This window comes from Vipera berus (genome assembly GCF_964194415.1).
Source record: "Vipera berus genome assembly, chromosome: 3".
Classification (NCBI taxonomy): Eukaryota; Metazoa; Chordata; class Lepidosauria; order Squamata; family Viperidae; genus Vipera; species Vipera berus.
The window spans coordinates 4,637,883-4,654,449 of NC_138204.1; the positions used below are offsets into that span (position 1 = coordinate 4,637,883).

At 48.4% G+C, this 16,567-nt stretch overlaps 1 protein-coding gene across 4 annotated transcripts in view; it reads right to left on the reverse strand.

Annotated features, from left to right (window-relative positions):
• Positions 1-670: 670 nt before the first annotated feature.
• Positions 671-16,567, reverse strand: part of GMEB2 (glucocorticoid modulatory element binding protein 2) — a 37,233-nt gene continuing 21,336 nt past the window's right edge. For 3 of the 4 annotated variants that reach the window (XM_081323775.1, XM_081323776.1, XM_081323778.1), the window contains 6 exons: positions 15,479-15,582; positions 15,122-15,276; positions 11,809-11,880; positions 7,842-8,000; positions 6,240-6,362; positions 671-2,482 (listed from right to left, as the gene is read on the reverse strand). In XM_081323775.1, the coding sequence (XP_081179901.1) occupies positions 1,836-2,482; positions 6,240-6,362; positions 7,842-8,000; positions 11,809-11,880; positions 15,122-15,276; positions 15,479-15,582 (1,260 nt within the window). In that variant the 3' untranslated portion in view covers positions 671-1,835. The remainder of the gene's footprint in view (positions 2,483-6,239; positions 6,363-7,841; positions 8,001-11,808; positions 11,881-15,121; positions 15,277-15,478; positions 15,583-16,567) is intronic. The other variant, XM_081323777.1, reaches the window with a different exon arrangement.

Consider the following 16,567-nt stretch of genomic DNA (forward strand, 5'->3'; position numbering starts at 1 on the left):
CAGCCATTTGTCTGGAATGGTATAAGGTTTTTTGCCTGAGCAGGGGGTTAGACTAGATGACCTCCAATGTCCTTTCCAACTTTTTTTTATGATGATGATGATGATGATGGCTTAATGTATAGGAGAATCTAAGCCAGGGTTTCTCAACCTTGGCCACTTTAAGATGGGTGGACTTCAACTCCCAGAATTCCCTAGCCAGCACGAAACATGAAGTCCACCTATCTTAAAGCGGCCAAGGTTGAGGAAAACTGCTCTCACCTGTAAACGGTGGATTACAAATGTCTAAGGAGGTTCTCAAGTCATCCAGGCCTCGGTTTTTCTTTTTTTTTTCCCCAGAAGGCAACTGGACTTTCTTGCGTTACTTTGGAAGACGTTTCGCTTCTCATCCGAGAAGCTTCTTCAGCTCCGACTGGATGGCGGGGAGTGCCCGCAATACACATCTTTCCACTCCCCGCCATCCAGTGGGAGCTGAAGGAGCTTCTCGGATGAGAAGCGAAGCGTCTTCCAAAGAAACGCAAGGAAGTCCAGTTGGATTACAAGCCACAAATTTCAACCCGGCTTGGGAGATAGAAAAAAAAAGTTCAGACAAACCCACCGGAGCTTAAGACGGCCAAGCCTCTGTGCAACACCGCGCGGGAACAGGGCAAGAACCCACAAGCGCAAGGCGAGCTTGGAAAACCAATTTTAATGTTACCCACGGGACTTGATCCCGCCGCTTCCGACGGGCCAAAAACTCACACGGTGAGAATCCCAGCCCTCGTCGCTTCCCGATGGGAGATGGTTTTTTTCCCAACGACTTCTTCTTCCTTCTTCTTCTTCTTCTTCTTCCCACACCCTCAAGTATCAAGTCCCTCAAAAGTCAGCTGGAACAACCAGGAGCTGCCATTTTTTTTGGCAAAAAAAAAAGTCTTTTGCAGCCTAAAGTGCTGATGCACCGGGGTTGGGGAAGATAAGGCTTGGTAGCCGTGGAGGACAGACCCACTTGGGGGGGGGGGAAATCCAATACCTTCAGCAGTTTGGCCAGGAATGCTCTGGGGCTGAGATGCAAGATGGGGGAAGGAATTGGGGGGGGGGTGTCTCAGCAAGTAGAAGCTCTTTTAAGTTGAGAATGGATCTGCCCTTTCAAGCCTCCCACGTCCTCATGGGACTTTCCCGTTTTCAAGCCGCTATTCCCCGTCCCCCACACACACACCCCGCGCCTTTTGGCAAACCGTGCAGGGCTCCTTCTACATTTCCCCCACGGGCAAAGAAAGGCCAAGTTCCCTCCGTCTCTCTCCGCCTCCATTCTGGCAGAGAAACAAGTCCGTCAGCCTCCACCCCCCCCCCCGTCTAACCAAACATTCAGGCAACTTGCCTGGTACTGGGACCCCCGCACCCACCCCCCTCCCCACTTCTGCCAGCCTTGAAACGTTTTTTTAAAAAAAATATTCCTGTCTAGCTGCCTAATCCTTTGGCCTGCCTGGTTTGGTTAATTGTTACATTCTTGGAAACCTGCCTCGGCTGCCTCGGTTTCCCAGGGCTGGCAAGAGACGGGGGAGTACTTACAAGCTGGGGGCACGAAGGTTGTATAGCTTTTAATGGATCCCAGGAACAGGGGTTGTGGGGTTTTTTCCCTGCCGCTTTAGTGCCGTTCTCCCTTCGTTTTGTGCTCTCTCTTCATCTTTCTTCCAAGATTTCAACCTCCCCGTTCCTCCGTCAGCTGATCCGTTTTCCCCTCCTTTTCCCCCAGCACTTCTTCTTCTTCTTCTTCGTCGTCGTCTTCTCATCCAAGGGACGGGCCCGTAAGCCCGGAGCACTCCCCTCCCCCGCCCCCAAAATGGACCAACATCCGTCTTTCATTTCTGCGGAGGCTCGTCCGCTACGGTGGTTACCTCAATGGTTGCGTGCTCCTCCGCGGCCGAAGCGCCTTCCATCACGCTGGACGGCACGGCCACAATTGTGCTGCCCCCGGGAGACACCTGCGTCACGTTCTGGATGGCCGTGCCCAGCCCGGGAAGGGTGAGCAGCTGGAAAGGGCTGACCACTTTGACCACCGTGCTGCTGTCCTGGATGGCCGCCGTGCTCAAGACGGTGAGGTTGGAGGCTTCCGGGTGGATTTCCAGCGCGTTGGGGAAGGCGCTGCCCGCCGACGCCAAGATGGTGTACCCGCCCAGCAGCGGGGAGACCGGAGAGCCGGCGGACGTCACCTGGGTGCTGGCCTTTCCCAGAGCAGATGCCGGCAGGGCAGAGACGACTTTGCCGATGGGCAAACCGGCCAGCTGGGTGACCGGCATGCCTGGAGCCAGGGCAATCTGGGCCGACTGAGTCAGGAGTTGGGAGGTGATGGCCGGCGGTCCCGAAGTGGCTCGGGTCAGCCGGGGGCGTTTCAGAGGGGAGGGGATGGAGACGGGCGTCAAGGTCATCAGCACGTTGTTGAGATGCTGGGATTTGTGCTTCAGCTCCTTGGCTCTCTTGCGGTGCTCGTCACACTGCTGCTCCAGAGCTGGGGGCGGAAAGGGGGAGGGGCGGGAGAGGAGAGCGATTAAGGCCACGGGTAGCAGGCAGGAGATTGGCAAGGGTCAAAGGGCAAGGCTAGAGCAGACACGGCTTCCCCTCTTACACTGCACAGCATCTAAGACAGGGTTCCCCGACCCCAGGGCTGCAGCCCACTACCAGGCCGCAGCCCATTTGGAACCGGGCCCCGCAAGCAGCGGGCGAGAGCACATGCGCACGTAGCTCCACTCACGGAAGGGTTCGTGCGTGCAGCCCCAGTCGGGCACTTTGAGAGGAAGCAACTAAATTTCATTTGTAATGTGTGGCATTGTGCCCACAGGGAAAAAAATGACAATAAAGGTTATCTATCTATCTATCTATCTATCTATCTATCTATCTATCTATCTATCTATCTATCTATCTATCTATCTATCTATCATCTATCTATCTATCTTCTATCTACCTACCTACCTACCTTTCTTCATGTCTCTATTGTCTGTCTATCTATCTATCATCTATCTATCTATCTATCTACCTACCTACCTACCTACCTACCTTTCTTCATGTCTCTATTGTCTATCTATCTATCTATCTATCATCTATCTATCTATCTATCTATCTATCTATCTATCTATCTATCTATCTATCTATCTATCTTCTTCATGTCTGTGTCTATCTTCATATCTATCTATCTATCTATCTATCTATCTATCTATCTATCTATCTATCTATCTATCTATCAATGAAATGATGGGCATGCACACTCGCAGTCCCACTCGCATCTGCCCCTCATGCAAAACCATACCCTCTTCCCTCCCCCCTCCCCCTGCCAGGCTGTCAACACAGAAAGGTTGGGGATTGCTGATCTAAGTCGGAAGGCCATTTCAAAATCAAAGGCACGGTGGTCTTGGGTGGACAACTAATGCCAGCAGACGGTCCAGCTTGTTGATATCCTTCTGGTTTTGTACACCTGGAAACCCAGAAGGAAGCTCTGCCTCTCCTATCAGGATGGGAAGGTCTGACTTGACAGATTAGTTTAAAAAAAAAAAGTAAATTGTTCTCCAAACTGGGATTTCTTCAAATTTTGCTGGGAGTTGGATGATGTAAAAATTTAATAAATAGAAATATTTGCCTAAATAATTTATCTATTAATTCCATTTGTATTTATCTATTTATTTTTATTAGATTTTTATCCTGCTTTTATTTCTTTATAAGTAGCTCAAACGTACACGATACCCCCTTCCTCCTATTTTTCCCACAACAACTGTGAGGTGGGTTGGGCTGACAAAGTGGCTGGGCCAAAGTCACCCAACTAGCTTTCATGCGTAAGGCGGGACTAGAACTCGCCGTCTACTGGTGATTGGGCCAGGAGCTGCCTGCAATTAGTGATTGGGCCACCAGCTGCCTGCAATTAGTGCAGGTTCGAGTCCCACCAGGCTCAAGGTTGACTCAGCCTTCCATCCTTCTGAGGTAGGTTAAATGAGGACCCAGATTGTTGGGGGCAATTAAGCTGACTTTGTAATAATGCCGCTTGGGGTGTGTGTGAAAGCCCTAATAAGCAGGCATATACATAGAATGAAGGCTACTGCTAAGCTTGTAAGCCGCCCTGAGTCTTCGGAGAAGGGTGGGATATAAATGGAATTTTTTTAAAAAAAGTCACCCAGCCAGCTTTCATACCTAAGGCAGAACTAGAACTCACCTGGTGATTGGGCCAAAGTCACCCAGCCAGCTTTCATACCTAAGGCAGAACTAGAACTCACCTGGTGATTGGGCCAAAGTCACCCAGCCAGCTTTCATGCCTAAGGCAGAACTAGAACTCACCTGGTGATTGGGCCAAAGTCACCCAGCCAGCTTTCATGCCTAAGGCAGAACTAGAACTCACCTGGTGATTGGGCCAGTCACCCAGCCAGCTTTCATGCCTAAGGCAGAACTAGAACTCACCTGGTGATTGGACCAAAGTCACCCAACTAGCTTTCGTGCCTAAGGCAGAACTAGAACTCACCTGGTGATTGGGCCAAAGTCACCCAGCCAGCTTTCATACCTAAGGCAGAACTAGAACTCACCTGGTGATTGGGCCAAAGTCACCCAGCCAGCTTTCATGCCTAAGGCAGAACTAGAACTCACCTGGTGATTGGACCAAAGTCACCCAACTAGCTTTCATACCTAAGGCAGAACTAGAACTCACCTGGTGATTGGGCCAAAGTCACCCAGCCAGCTTTCATACCTAAGGCAGAACTAGAACTCACCTGGTGATTGGGCCAAAGTCACCCAGCCAGCTTTCATGCCTAAGGCAGAACTAGAACTCACCTGGTGATTGGGCCAAAGTCACCCAGCCAGCTTTCATGCCTAAGGCAGAACTAGAACTCATCTGGTGATTGGGCCAAAGTCACCCAGCCAGCTTTCATGCCTAAGGCAGAACTAGAACCCAGTTCTTTGGGCGCCCAAGATCGCTTGCGGGGCCACAATTGTGCCACACACACATTCCCACAACACTTTTTGCTCAAGGCTAACCATTCCCCATTCCTTTATTTATTCCCCCTTACAACTTCCATTTCCAGTTCCCTGATTATTTGTCTTTCCTGTCTGTAACCCACATCCAAGGGTGGGGCTTTCTTCGCAGAAACAGGCAGTTCTCAACTTACAAACATTCATTCATTCAGTGACTTTTCAAAGTTACAAGAGCACTGGGTAAAAATGCGAATGATGACCATTCTTCACACTTCAGACTTTTCCACGATCCCCTCGGTGATGTCATCAAACTTTGGATGCTCGGCAACTGACTTTAGGACGCCTCGCAGCATCCTGGGGGCCCTGTGATCCCCTTTTGCGACCTTCGGACAAGCAAAGTCCACGGGGAAGCCAGGTTCACTTCACAACCAGGCTACTAACTTAATGACCGCAGTGATTCACTTAACGACGGTGGCAAGAAAGGTCGTAAAATGGGGACAAGACTCCCTTAACAACTGTCTTGCTCAGCAAGGGAGCTTTTGCCTTGCGCACAGTCACTCATGCGCTCGTGACCTCCCGGTTAGACTACTGCAACGCTCTCTACATGGGGCTGCCCTTGAGGACCACTCGGAGGCTTCAACTGGTGCAGAATGCAGCCGCGTGAGTTGTGATGTGGGTTTCCCGATACTCCCATGTAACACCTCTGCTCCGTGAGCTGCATTGGCTTCCGGTTGCCCTCCGGGTGAGATTCAAGGTGCTGGTGATGACCTATAAAGCCCTAAATGGCTTGGGTCCGGGATATCTGAGGGAACAACTGCTGCCGGCATCAAGCTCCCTTCGTCCTGTGCGCTCCCACAGGGAGGGCCTTCTCAGGGTGCCGCCGGCAAAGGATTGCCGGCGGGCGACACCCAGGGGGAGGGCCTTCTCGGTGGGCGCGCCTGCCCTTTGGAACCAGTTACCCGTAGAGCTCAGGACTGCCCCAGATTTTCGTTTGTTCCGCCGGGACCTGAAGACCTGGCTCTTTGAGCTTTCTGGACAGGACTGAGAACTTTTAATTTTTAACCTATCGTAATTGGGTTTTTTAATTAGAGTTAAGGGTTTTAGATTTTAATTAAGGATAGTTTAATTTATTTTAATTTGTTATTAACTTTTGTATTGTTATATTGTTTTAATCGCCTTGTGAACTGCCCTGGGTCCTACGGGAGAAGGGCGGTATATAAGTTTAAATAATAATAATAATTGAGGTCGTAAGTCGAGGACTACCTGCACCTTACCAGGTGACAGAACTCTAGGAGAGGAATAGGAGCAGGAGATGGTACCTGCTAAGTCTCGCGTGTATTGCTTTCTGGAACGGTCCATTTGGCACTTGTGACTGGCCAAAACTTTCTTCACGAGGTCCAGCATACCAAAGTTTTGGACGATGTTGTTCAGCAGGATGGCATCTAATGGAAGTGCAGGATGAGAAAGCAAAATGTGGCCAACAAAGAGCCTTTTAGGCATAAAGGTAAAGGTTCCCCCACACACGCATGCTAGTCGTTTCCAACTCTACGGGCCGGTGCTCATCTCCGTTTCAAAGCTGAAGAGGACGTCTCCGTGGTCATGTGGCCGGCATGACAGAACGCTGTTACCTTCCCACCGTAGTGGTCCCTGTTTTTCTACTTGCATTTTTACGTGCTTTCGAACTGCTAGGTTGGCAGAAGCTGGGACACATAACAGGCGCTCACTCTGCTACGCGGCGCTCGGGATTCGACCCGCCAAACTGCCGACCTTCTGATCGACAAGCTCAGCGTCCTAACCCACTGAGCCGCCGCGTCCCTTTTAGGCATAAAAGGTAAAAGGTAAAGGTTCCCCCGCACATGCGTGCTAGTCGTTTCCGACTCTAGGGGCCGGTGCTCATCTCCGTTTCAAAGCCGAAGAGCCAGCGCTTGTCCGAGGACGTCTCCGTGGTCATGTGGCCAGCATGACTAGATGCCAAAGGCGCACGGAACGCTGTTACCTTCCCACCGTAGTGGTCCCTATTTTTCTACTTGCATTTTTACATGCTTTCGAACTGCTAGGTTGGCAGAAGCTGGGACGAGTAACAGGTGCTCACTCTGTTACGCGGCACTCGGGATTCGACCCGCCAAACTGCCGACCTTCCGATCGACAAGCTCAGCGTCCTAACCCACTGAGCCATCCACAAATCCACACACCCCCTCTCATTTCCAGCGGTGGGTGTGAAGGAAAAGGTAGGAATGTCCTCAAATCCTTCTTTCTTAGCTAAAATGAAGCACATGTATAAGCTGCCTTTGCTCTTATGATTTTAAGCTTTCTTGAAGCAGAAAAGTGAAATAATGGTTTTTACTTTTCATGCTCTATAAAGCATCATATATTCTTCAGAGCGCCCAAAGGCAGGACAAGAAGCAAAGGATGGAAACTAATCAAGAAGCAGCAAACTAGAACTAAGGAGAAATTTCCCTTGGCAGTGAGGACAATTAAATCAGTGGAACAGCTCGCCAACAGAAGTCCTGGGTGCTCCAACACTGGAAGTTTTTACAAAGAGATTGGACAACCATTGGTTGAAATGGGATAGGGTTTCCTGCCTGAGCAGGGGGGTAGACTAGAAGACCTCCAAGGTCCCTCCCAACTGTTGTTGTTGTTAATCAAAGATGGTGTATGTAGAAAATTATAGCAATGCAATGATTGCGTTTCATCATTTTTGGACAGGTAGTCCTCGACTTACAACAGCTCACGTAGTGACCGTTCAAAGTTACGACGGCACTGAAAAAAGGGACATATGACCGTTCTTCACCCTTACAACCACTGCAGTCATAAGGCCCTTTTTCAGCGTTGCTGTAACTTCAAACTGTCATTGAAACGAATGGCCCTTAAGCCGGGGACTAACTGTAAGTAAGTCTTAAGCAGCTGTTCAATCCTCTCACCGTTCAGCTGCAAAGGCAGCTCCTGGATCCTCTGCTGGAGGCCCTTCACGGCTTCTGTGAACTCCATCCTGAACTCCTGGACCACTTCTTCGAGCAACCCGGCGTCTTTCAGGCCTTGCCAGAAGTTGAACGTGTCCTCTGAAGAGAAAGGAGACACGTCTTGACAACCCACCTGGATTTTTTGCTTCCCCCCCCCTTGAAGGCGTCTCGCTTCCCCTCCGAGAAGCTTCTTCGGTTCCGACTGAATGGCGGAGGACGGAAGGGTTTGTAGTCCTTGCAGTCATCTTGTTAGCGCTCCGAAGGCCGTCTGTGTGTGTGTGTTAGCTGTCTTGTTTTGAAGACCGCAAAGCCCGCATTCTGGACAGCGAGGACCGCTGGTCTGAAAAGAGGGCCCGAAGAGGCCATCGGCATTAAAATTGAGCAGCCCTCTCTCAACAGAGGGGGAGGGACACGACCCCACCTATCTCCTGTTTATGATGGGGGGTCTTTCCAGCAGTTCCAGGAAGCTTCCACACCTGTCTGCCCTCTTGATTCAGGGGACCCCGAGGCCACAGGTAAACCTCCAAGTGGCCTCGACAACTCTCCGAAAGAGCACAAAAGACCAGAGGACTGCCAGGAACATAAATCCTTCCGTTCCCCACCGTTCGGTCAGAAATGAAGAAGCTTCTCGGATGAAAAGCGAAACGTCTTCCAGCCAAAAAAAAAAACCCGGGACAGCCCAGTGGCCTCTTGAAAAAGCATCTTTGGGACAACCTGGACGACTGACCATCTCCACGGATGCCTTGATCACTAGACAGGCAGCTGAGGGAATGCAACCAGCTGCCTCCTCATAGGCCCCGCAATCACGTTCTACAAAGGGTACGTTCCAGTCGTTAAGTCGTGACCAGTCATTAAGTGGATCACTGGGTGAGACTAGCTTCTATTTTTACCATCTTTTTTGGGGGTAGGGCGTAAAGCGAAACGGTTGTTTACTACGGGTCTCTTTGGGCCCGAAACTACAATGCTGCAGTTGTGTGAGGAGGGGACACCGCCGAAGGCCATAAATGTGGGTTGGCGGCTGAGTGCCCCTAATGGGCAGAATTCCACGGACCCTTATCTAATCCCAAGCAGATGCTAATCATGAGTAGCAACAAATCAGTTTAATTGGACCTGATCTTCCACTCCTGACATTAATCTTCTCAACTCGTGGTTAGCACCTGCTTGGAGTTAAGGCAAGGGTCCCTGAAATTCGAGGGGGGCTGGATTTAAGTTTGATTGTGCCTAAATGAGGATGCTAGGCTGATCCCTCTTTTATCTCCACCCCCTTCCCCCGTTTCTGCCACGCCTTCTATTAAAGCAGATTCCCCAACCATTCAGAGTTGGCAGCCCAGAGTGTGGGGAGTGGGGGGTAAAGAAGGGATGGTTTGTGGGGTGTGTGTGTGAATGCACGCACACACACAAACTCCCGTTGCTCGCGCGAGTGGGGCTGTGAGCAATCGCGCGAGTGGGGCCCAAATAGCCCGCAACGCTTGTGGCGACAATTCACGCGAGGCTGAAAATGCCCGTGACGCTCGCACCGAGTGGAGCCGAGAACACCTGTGACGCTTGCGGCAACACTCGCGAGGGTGTGCCTGTGCGCGTGCATGCACACGCACGCATGCAATGGTCATCTGGTCACATGGCCTGGTGGCCAATACGCCGCAGCCCGGTAGAGGGTTGCGGTCCACAGGTTGGGGACCCCTGTCCTAAAGTACAGATGGTCCTCAACTTGCAACAACACTGAAAAAAGTAATTGAGGACCCTTTTTCACACTTACCCCCCCCCATGGTCACGTGATCAAAATTAGGATGCTTGGCAACCGGCATGTAATTTGTGTTGTGTATTCTGGGATCACGCTTTGCGACCTTCTGACTATGGGGCGGCCATTAACATTAACCCATTAACAACAGTGTTACTGACCTAACTACTGCAGTGATTCGTTTTACAACCGCAGCAAGGAAGGCCGTGACTTGGGGGTGGAATTCGCTTAACGACTGTCTCGCTTAGCAAGGGAAGTTTTGGGCTCAGTTGTGGTCGTAAGTCAAGGACCACCTGTATCTAATCTTTTACAAATTTAACCCGTTTTCATATTCATAACTGTTTTTATACTCCTGGTTTTCACTATACTGTAAACCACCCAGTTGCCTTGGACAATGAGATGGCGGGGGGGACGGGACAGACACACACAGATATATTATGTATGTGTATATATATATATATATATATATATATATATATATATATATATATATATATATATATATATATATATATATATATATATAAAGGTAAAGGTAAAGGTTCCCCCGCACATGCGTGCTAGTCGTTTCCGACTCTAGGGGCCGGTGCTCATCTCCGTTTCATAGCCGAAGAGCCAGCGTTTGTCCGAGGACGTCTCCGTGGTCATGTGGCCGGCATGACTAGACGCCAAAGGCACACGGAACGCTGTTACCTTCCCACCGGAGTGGTCCCTATTTTTCTACTTGCATTTTTACGTGCTTTCGAACTGCTAGGTGGGCAGAAGCTGGGACGAGTAACAGGCGCTCACTCTGCTACGCGGCACTCGGGATTCGACCCGCCAAACTGCCGACCTTCTGATCGACAAGCTCAGCGTCCTAACCCACTGAGCCACCGCGTCCCTTATATATATATATATATATATATATATATATATATATATATATATATATATATATATATATATATATATATATATATATATATATATATATATATATATATATATATATATATATATATATATATATATATATATATATATATATATATATATATATACACACATATAATGTTAGCAATCCAAAACTACACAAATATGAGCTGTCACTGCTGTGACCACTGCCTGTGGATGGCCTTCGGTTAGGCTGAAACAGGAAATAAGATTTATCCCGTGTTTGGGGCCTAGCAAGGTACTCTAAATACTTAACAAGCACTTTACATACATACATACATACATACATACATACATATATATACATACACACACATACATATATATACACACATACATATATATATATACACATACATATATATATACACACACATATTATATATGTATATGTATATGTATATGTATATGTATATGTTAGTATGGCTGACTGATGAAAACTAATAAGTTAGAAATGCATTTCAGTCTCCCTTAATTCTTTGTTAGTAATTTACACAAAATATATGAGCTGTCCGGTGTGACTACTGCCTGTTCGATGGCCTTCAAGATAGGCTGAAAACAGGAAATAAAGATTTGCCCCATGTTTGGGGCCTAGCAAGGTAATCTAAATAGTTAACATTTGACACATATCTCCCCTTGCAGAAGCTAACAAAAGCGAGAGAGATCCTGTGGCTCAAGAGGTAAAAACAACTGCCTAATGTGCAATCAGCCCAGGTTCGAATCTCAGAAGGGTATGGCTGACTGATGAAAACTAATAAGTTAGAAATGCATTTCAGTCTACCTTAATTCTCGTTATATATATATATATATATATATATATATATATATATATATATATATATATATATATATATATATCCGTGTGTGTGTGTCTGTGTCTGTCCCTTCCCCCCCCCCCCCGCCTGACTTTTAAGACAGGGAGGTGGGCAGAATTTTCAGGAATAAAAGAATGGCAAGGTGACACAAGCCACTGATTTCTCTCTCTCTCTCTCTCTCTCTCTCACACACACACACACACCACTCAAAAAGATTTCCCAGCTATCAGCAACTTTTCAGTACTTGGAGTCTTTTTCCATTCCACTTAGGACGTGCCAAGAATTTGACCTCAAAACTTGCCGCCAGGGCTCTTTTGCTGATCTCTGGCCCTGCATGCAGAAAGATGAGCCAGCTGTTGACACATCTGGGGTTGTTTTTTTTTCCTTCAAAGCCTTTCAGGTTTTGCACTAAACATCCTGAGGGAAGGTCAAAGAGCTTCACCTCCGATCGCCGTGGTCCACTCGCTGGCGTCCTCGCAGGCTTCTATGGTGATGGTGGCAGGAGACCCGTTGACTGCAATTAAAACCGAGCAACAGCCATCATTTGACCTGGAAAGAAAGGGCTTAACTCTCTCCCTCTGATAAAAGACAGTCTCCATTTTCCTATACATTGTGTGGTAAAAATGAAAATATGGGCTATTGTTCCTTTTATGCAAGGTTTAGGCCCGGGTAAACTGAATCAAGGCCTCATGGACAAAGTATTAAACCAAAAGTCTGCGCTAGGCTTAACTGTGCAGTTTGCAATTTCATTTTTTATTTTATTTTAATCCCATTTATATCCCGCACTTCTCCGAAGACTCAGGGCGGCTTACAATCTAAAGCACAAATCAATGTACTTAGCAATAGCCTTCATTCTATGTATATGCCTGCTTATTAGGGCTTTCGGGGGGCCCCCAAGCGGCATTTTTACAAAGTCAGCTTAATTGCCCCCAACAATCTGGGTCCTCATTTTACCTACCTCGGAAGGATGGAAGGCTGAGTCAACCTTGAGCCTGGTGGGACTCGAACTTGCACTAATTGCAGGCAGCTGGTGTTACTTAAGGAGGCATTAGCCCACTGCTCCACCAGGGCCAATTGTGTTTTATTTAATATGATTTTGCTACGCTTGCTTGTTTCAAATATATTTAGAAGATAAGGACTGGAACAGTAAGAAATAGGGAGCTGAAAGTAGCTGATGGATACGGGTTCCGATGGACAAGGGTATATGTGGAAAGTTATGTTCGGCAGAAGGTCAGTAAAAAGTCAGCAGAAGTTAGCGGACCATCTGCCTACAGTCGCAGAACGAGGAACGGTATAAAGGGTTGGGACCGGACCTGACTTGATTCGCCATTGGCTTATAGCTGTCCTTGTGGAGTCTGCTATTGCCATATGGTCCTCACTGCAATGGGTTGTGAATCTAAGTGACGTTGTGTTATTATGCTTGCTGTGTTCCAAAATATTAGCAAAATAACCCTCTGAAACTTAAAGCAAGAATTATTGTTTTGTGTTGCTGTCTCTCGTCTTTTCCATTGGGTTTTTCCACGACGATTGGTTGGTATGGCCGGAGAAAAATCAGAAAGCCCTCCGTTGTTCTCCATGAAACCTTTCTAAAACCAGGACTCAAAATGCTCCAGCGATTTTGACGTCCTGCTTAATTATGCCAGGCAGATTTTGGAAACCAATTTGGAAGAGTTTCATTGGACCTCACGTGAACGTGGTCCCTTTCTGTGGTTATTCAAAGGAGGTGTTTTTTAAGGCTTCCGGATGACCCTGAAAAAAGGAGACACCGCGGCCTTAAAAATCAAGTTAGCCTTCGCAAGCGAACTTATAGCAGTGTGACCTCCCTTTATAGGCTAAAAATGTAAAAGAGGGACAAATGTTGAGCTGCCTTCTTAAACATTAGCAAGAGGCTCTGCACGTTCAAAGCCCAAAGCATTTTCAGCGGCTACACAGGTGTATTACTTCATGCTAACGTGGAATGTTAAGTTGTGCTTTTGTTATAAGGTGATTACATCGCATCATCACCCCACACTAGAAAAGACCGACTAGACCAGGGGTAGGCAACCTCGGCTCTTTTATGACTCATGGACTTCAACTCCCAGAATTCCTGAGTCAGCATAGCATAGCATAGCTGACTCATGAATTCTGGGAGTTGAGGTCCATGAGTCATAAAAGAGCCGAGGTTGCCTACCCCCTGGACTAGACGCACGGCAATCTTGATGCCTTTGAAACTGTAAATCAGGGGTGTCAAACTCAATTTCATTGAGGGCCGCATCAGCATTGCGGTTGCCCTCAGGGGGCCAGGAGGGTGTGGCCTGGGTGGGCGTGGCCTACCGGGTGGGCGTGGCTAGGGTGCGTATGGCCTACTGGGTGGGCGTGGCCAGCTCTACATCGTTGGCATCAAGGGTGCCTATGGGGGCCTGGGCAGGAGTGGGACAGATCTGAGGGTCTCTGGCAGAAGGAGGGTCTCTGGGCCAGGGCCAAGGCCGTGGGGGCCGTTCCCTCACTCTTTCCAGGATGGCTTCGCGGGCCGCATGAAACCACTTCGCGGGCCGGATCCACCGCCCCCCCGGGCCTTGTGTTTGACATGTCTGCTGTAAATGTTTCAGACAAGAAAGCTTAAAAAAGGAAAACAGGACAGATTCCTATATGACGTATTTAACTTATCGTCACTGGCCAGATTCGGGGGGGGCGAAAAAGCACTGACCTGCGAAGGAGTGAGATAAAAAGCAGCCGAAATTAAAGCTTACAGAAAGAGAACAAAGCCTGCTGAAGTTTCCTGAGTGAATGTGCCACGCGTATCATGAATCAAAAAGCCGTCGACAGGCTCTGAAAAGCTAGATGGAGCTCTTGGCACACGCCTCCTTACCCCCTAGGAATGTTTAAAATGCCCACAAACATGGCTGTGGAAGGAAACCGCTGAAGTCAAGAGTGTTTGGATGCACCAGCTGGCACTGAAAAGGGTTCAGACCAGTGTTTCTCAACCTCGAGGGCTTGAAGATGTGCGGACTTCAACTCCCAGAGTTCCCCGTTCTGGGAATTCTGGGAGCTGAAGGTCCTCACCTCTTCGAGTGGCCGAGCTTGCCGGTCCTGACATACAAAGGCTGCTGAATGACCAGCAAATCTTCCAAGCTGCAGCAGGCAGAAAAGATCGGGCAGCCATTTCTGACGTTGACTGTTGAATTATCGACAGGGGTTTGAACCACTTTTTAGGGAGAAAAAAAGAACTCGGCGGCTTGGTAAAGAAAGGGTGGAAATTAAAACTGCCATTCCGGCGGCTCGACTGTGGTCTGTGTTAGGCATATGGTTATAGGCTACCTGGTTGGGTTGGAAATATATAAACCACGATGTTATAAAAACCTTAAGGTGCTAATTGGCCAATGGGTGTGTAAGTTTTTCCAACGGCCATAAGAAGGAGCTAGGAACGTGGCTTGTCTCTCTCTCTTTGCTTTTGCTTTTTGGCTTACTACTGTGTTAAACCTTAGGAACTGTGTACTTGACCTTCAGACCGGTAAGAAGACACTGTATTTTGGATACTCCCTGGACTGTTGCTGTTGCTTGTCTGTCGTTATTCGTGTATGACCTGGACTGTTTATTCGGATTGTGTTTTTGTTTTTCACACCTAAGAGTAAAGTATTTTTTCTGTTTATCACAACTCAGTGTATCTGTGTGGTTACTCTTACTATTCTCAGTACGCTTTTGCCTGTGTAGGTTCCTGATAACTCAAGAAGCACTTTGCTAACCGTCTGTTCGTTGGGTTTTGCTTCTCTACGTACCGTCTGCAGAGGCCGGAGTGAGAGGGGTGTACTCTGAAGTCTGGCTGCTGAGAGACACCCTGGCTCCGGTCAGGTCGATTTTAGTGCTGCGGCAAGTATTGGAGCAAACTTTGGTGTGCTCGTAGAAATCCAGCTTGCCCGAATCCATGATTTTCCTAAAACAACAACAACAACAACAACAAAACAATGACAGAAGGCAGTATTTGCAGCTCAGGGTTGAACTGCGGGGCCCTTGGTGCTCTCTGAACGTGGCAGTTTTTCTCTCAGAGAGACATTTCTTTACCCAACTAGGTAATATCCTCAGGGCTAGAAGGAAGCGGGGGGGGGGTGTGGTTTGCAGTAAAGTAAGCGATTTACCTTAGCATGATTCCGTTCATCCGGATGGCCCTTTTCCAGTCCTTCAGGGTGGACTTGCCAGCCAAATGCACAAATTCCTTGGGACTGATCAAATGATTGTCGTACTGCAAGAAGAGAAAGGGAAAAGACGGGGCGTGAAGAAGGCAGGCAGGCAACGTAAGGTAAGAGCATGCACAGATTTATTTTATTTTTATTTTATTTTAATTCTATTTATATCTCGCCCTTCTCCGAAGACTCAGGGCGGCTTACAAGCTTAGCAGTAGCCTTCATTCTATGTATATGCCTGCTTATTAGGGCTTTCACCACCCCCCCAAGCGGCATTATTACAAAGTCAGCTTAATTGCCCCCAACAATCTGGGTCCTCATTTTACCTACCTCGGAAGGATGGAAGGCTGAGTCAACCTTGAGCCTGGTGGGACTCGAACCTGCACTAATTGCAGGCAGCTGGTGTTACTTAAGGAGGCATTAGCCCACTGCTCCACCAAGGCTCTGAGATGACCTTGGAAGACAGGGGGAAGTGCAGCACACTAGTCAACGGTCAGATATGAGGGGCAGCTGAGCCCACAGAAGGAACAAAGGCCTGGCAACCATCTCAAACAGACCTTCCCCTAGTTTCTTGGGATGTAAAGGTGAGGGGGGAGAAGGGGAAGAGTGGTACTTTCCGACTTGCAAGATTCTGTTCACGTAACCTTAGAATAAAGGAGAATTAGTTCACCTGGGTGTGCTTCCTGCCTGGACTATCTCAAAAAGGTTGTCACGTATTGGGAAACCCATTTCCTCCCTGCGTGTCTTCCGAAGACTCTACTGCTTCTCATGGATCAAAAAAGGTAAAGGTTCCCCCCGCACGTGCGTGCTAGTCGTTTCCAACTCTAGAGGCCGGTGCTCATCTCCGTTTCAAAGCCGAAGAGCCAGCGCTTGTCCGAGGACGTCTCCGTGGTCATGTGGCCGGCATGACTGGACGCCAAAGGCGCATGGAACGCTGTTACCTTCCCACCGTAGTGGTCCCTGTTTTTCTACTTGGTCTTCTAGTCCAGCCCCCCCCCCCCCCACTCAAGCCGGAGACTCTACACAATTTCAGACCGGTGGTTG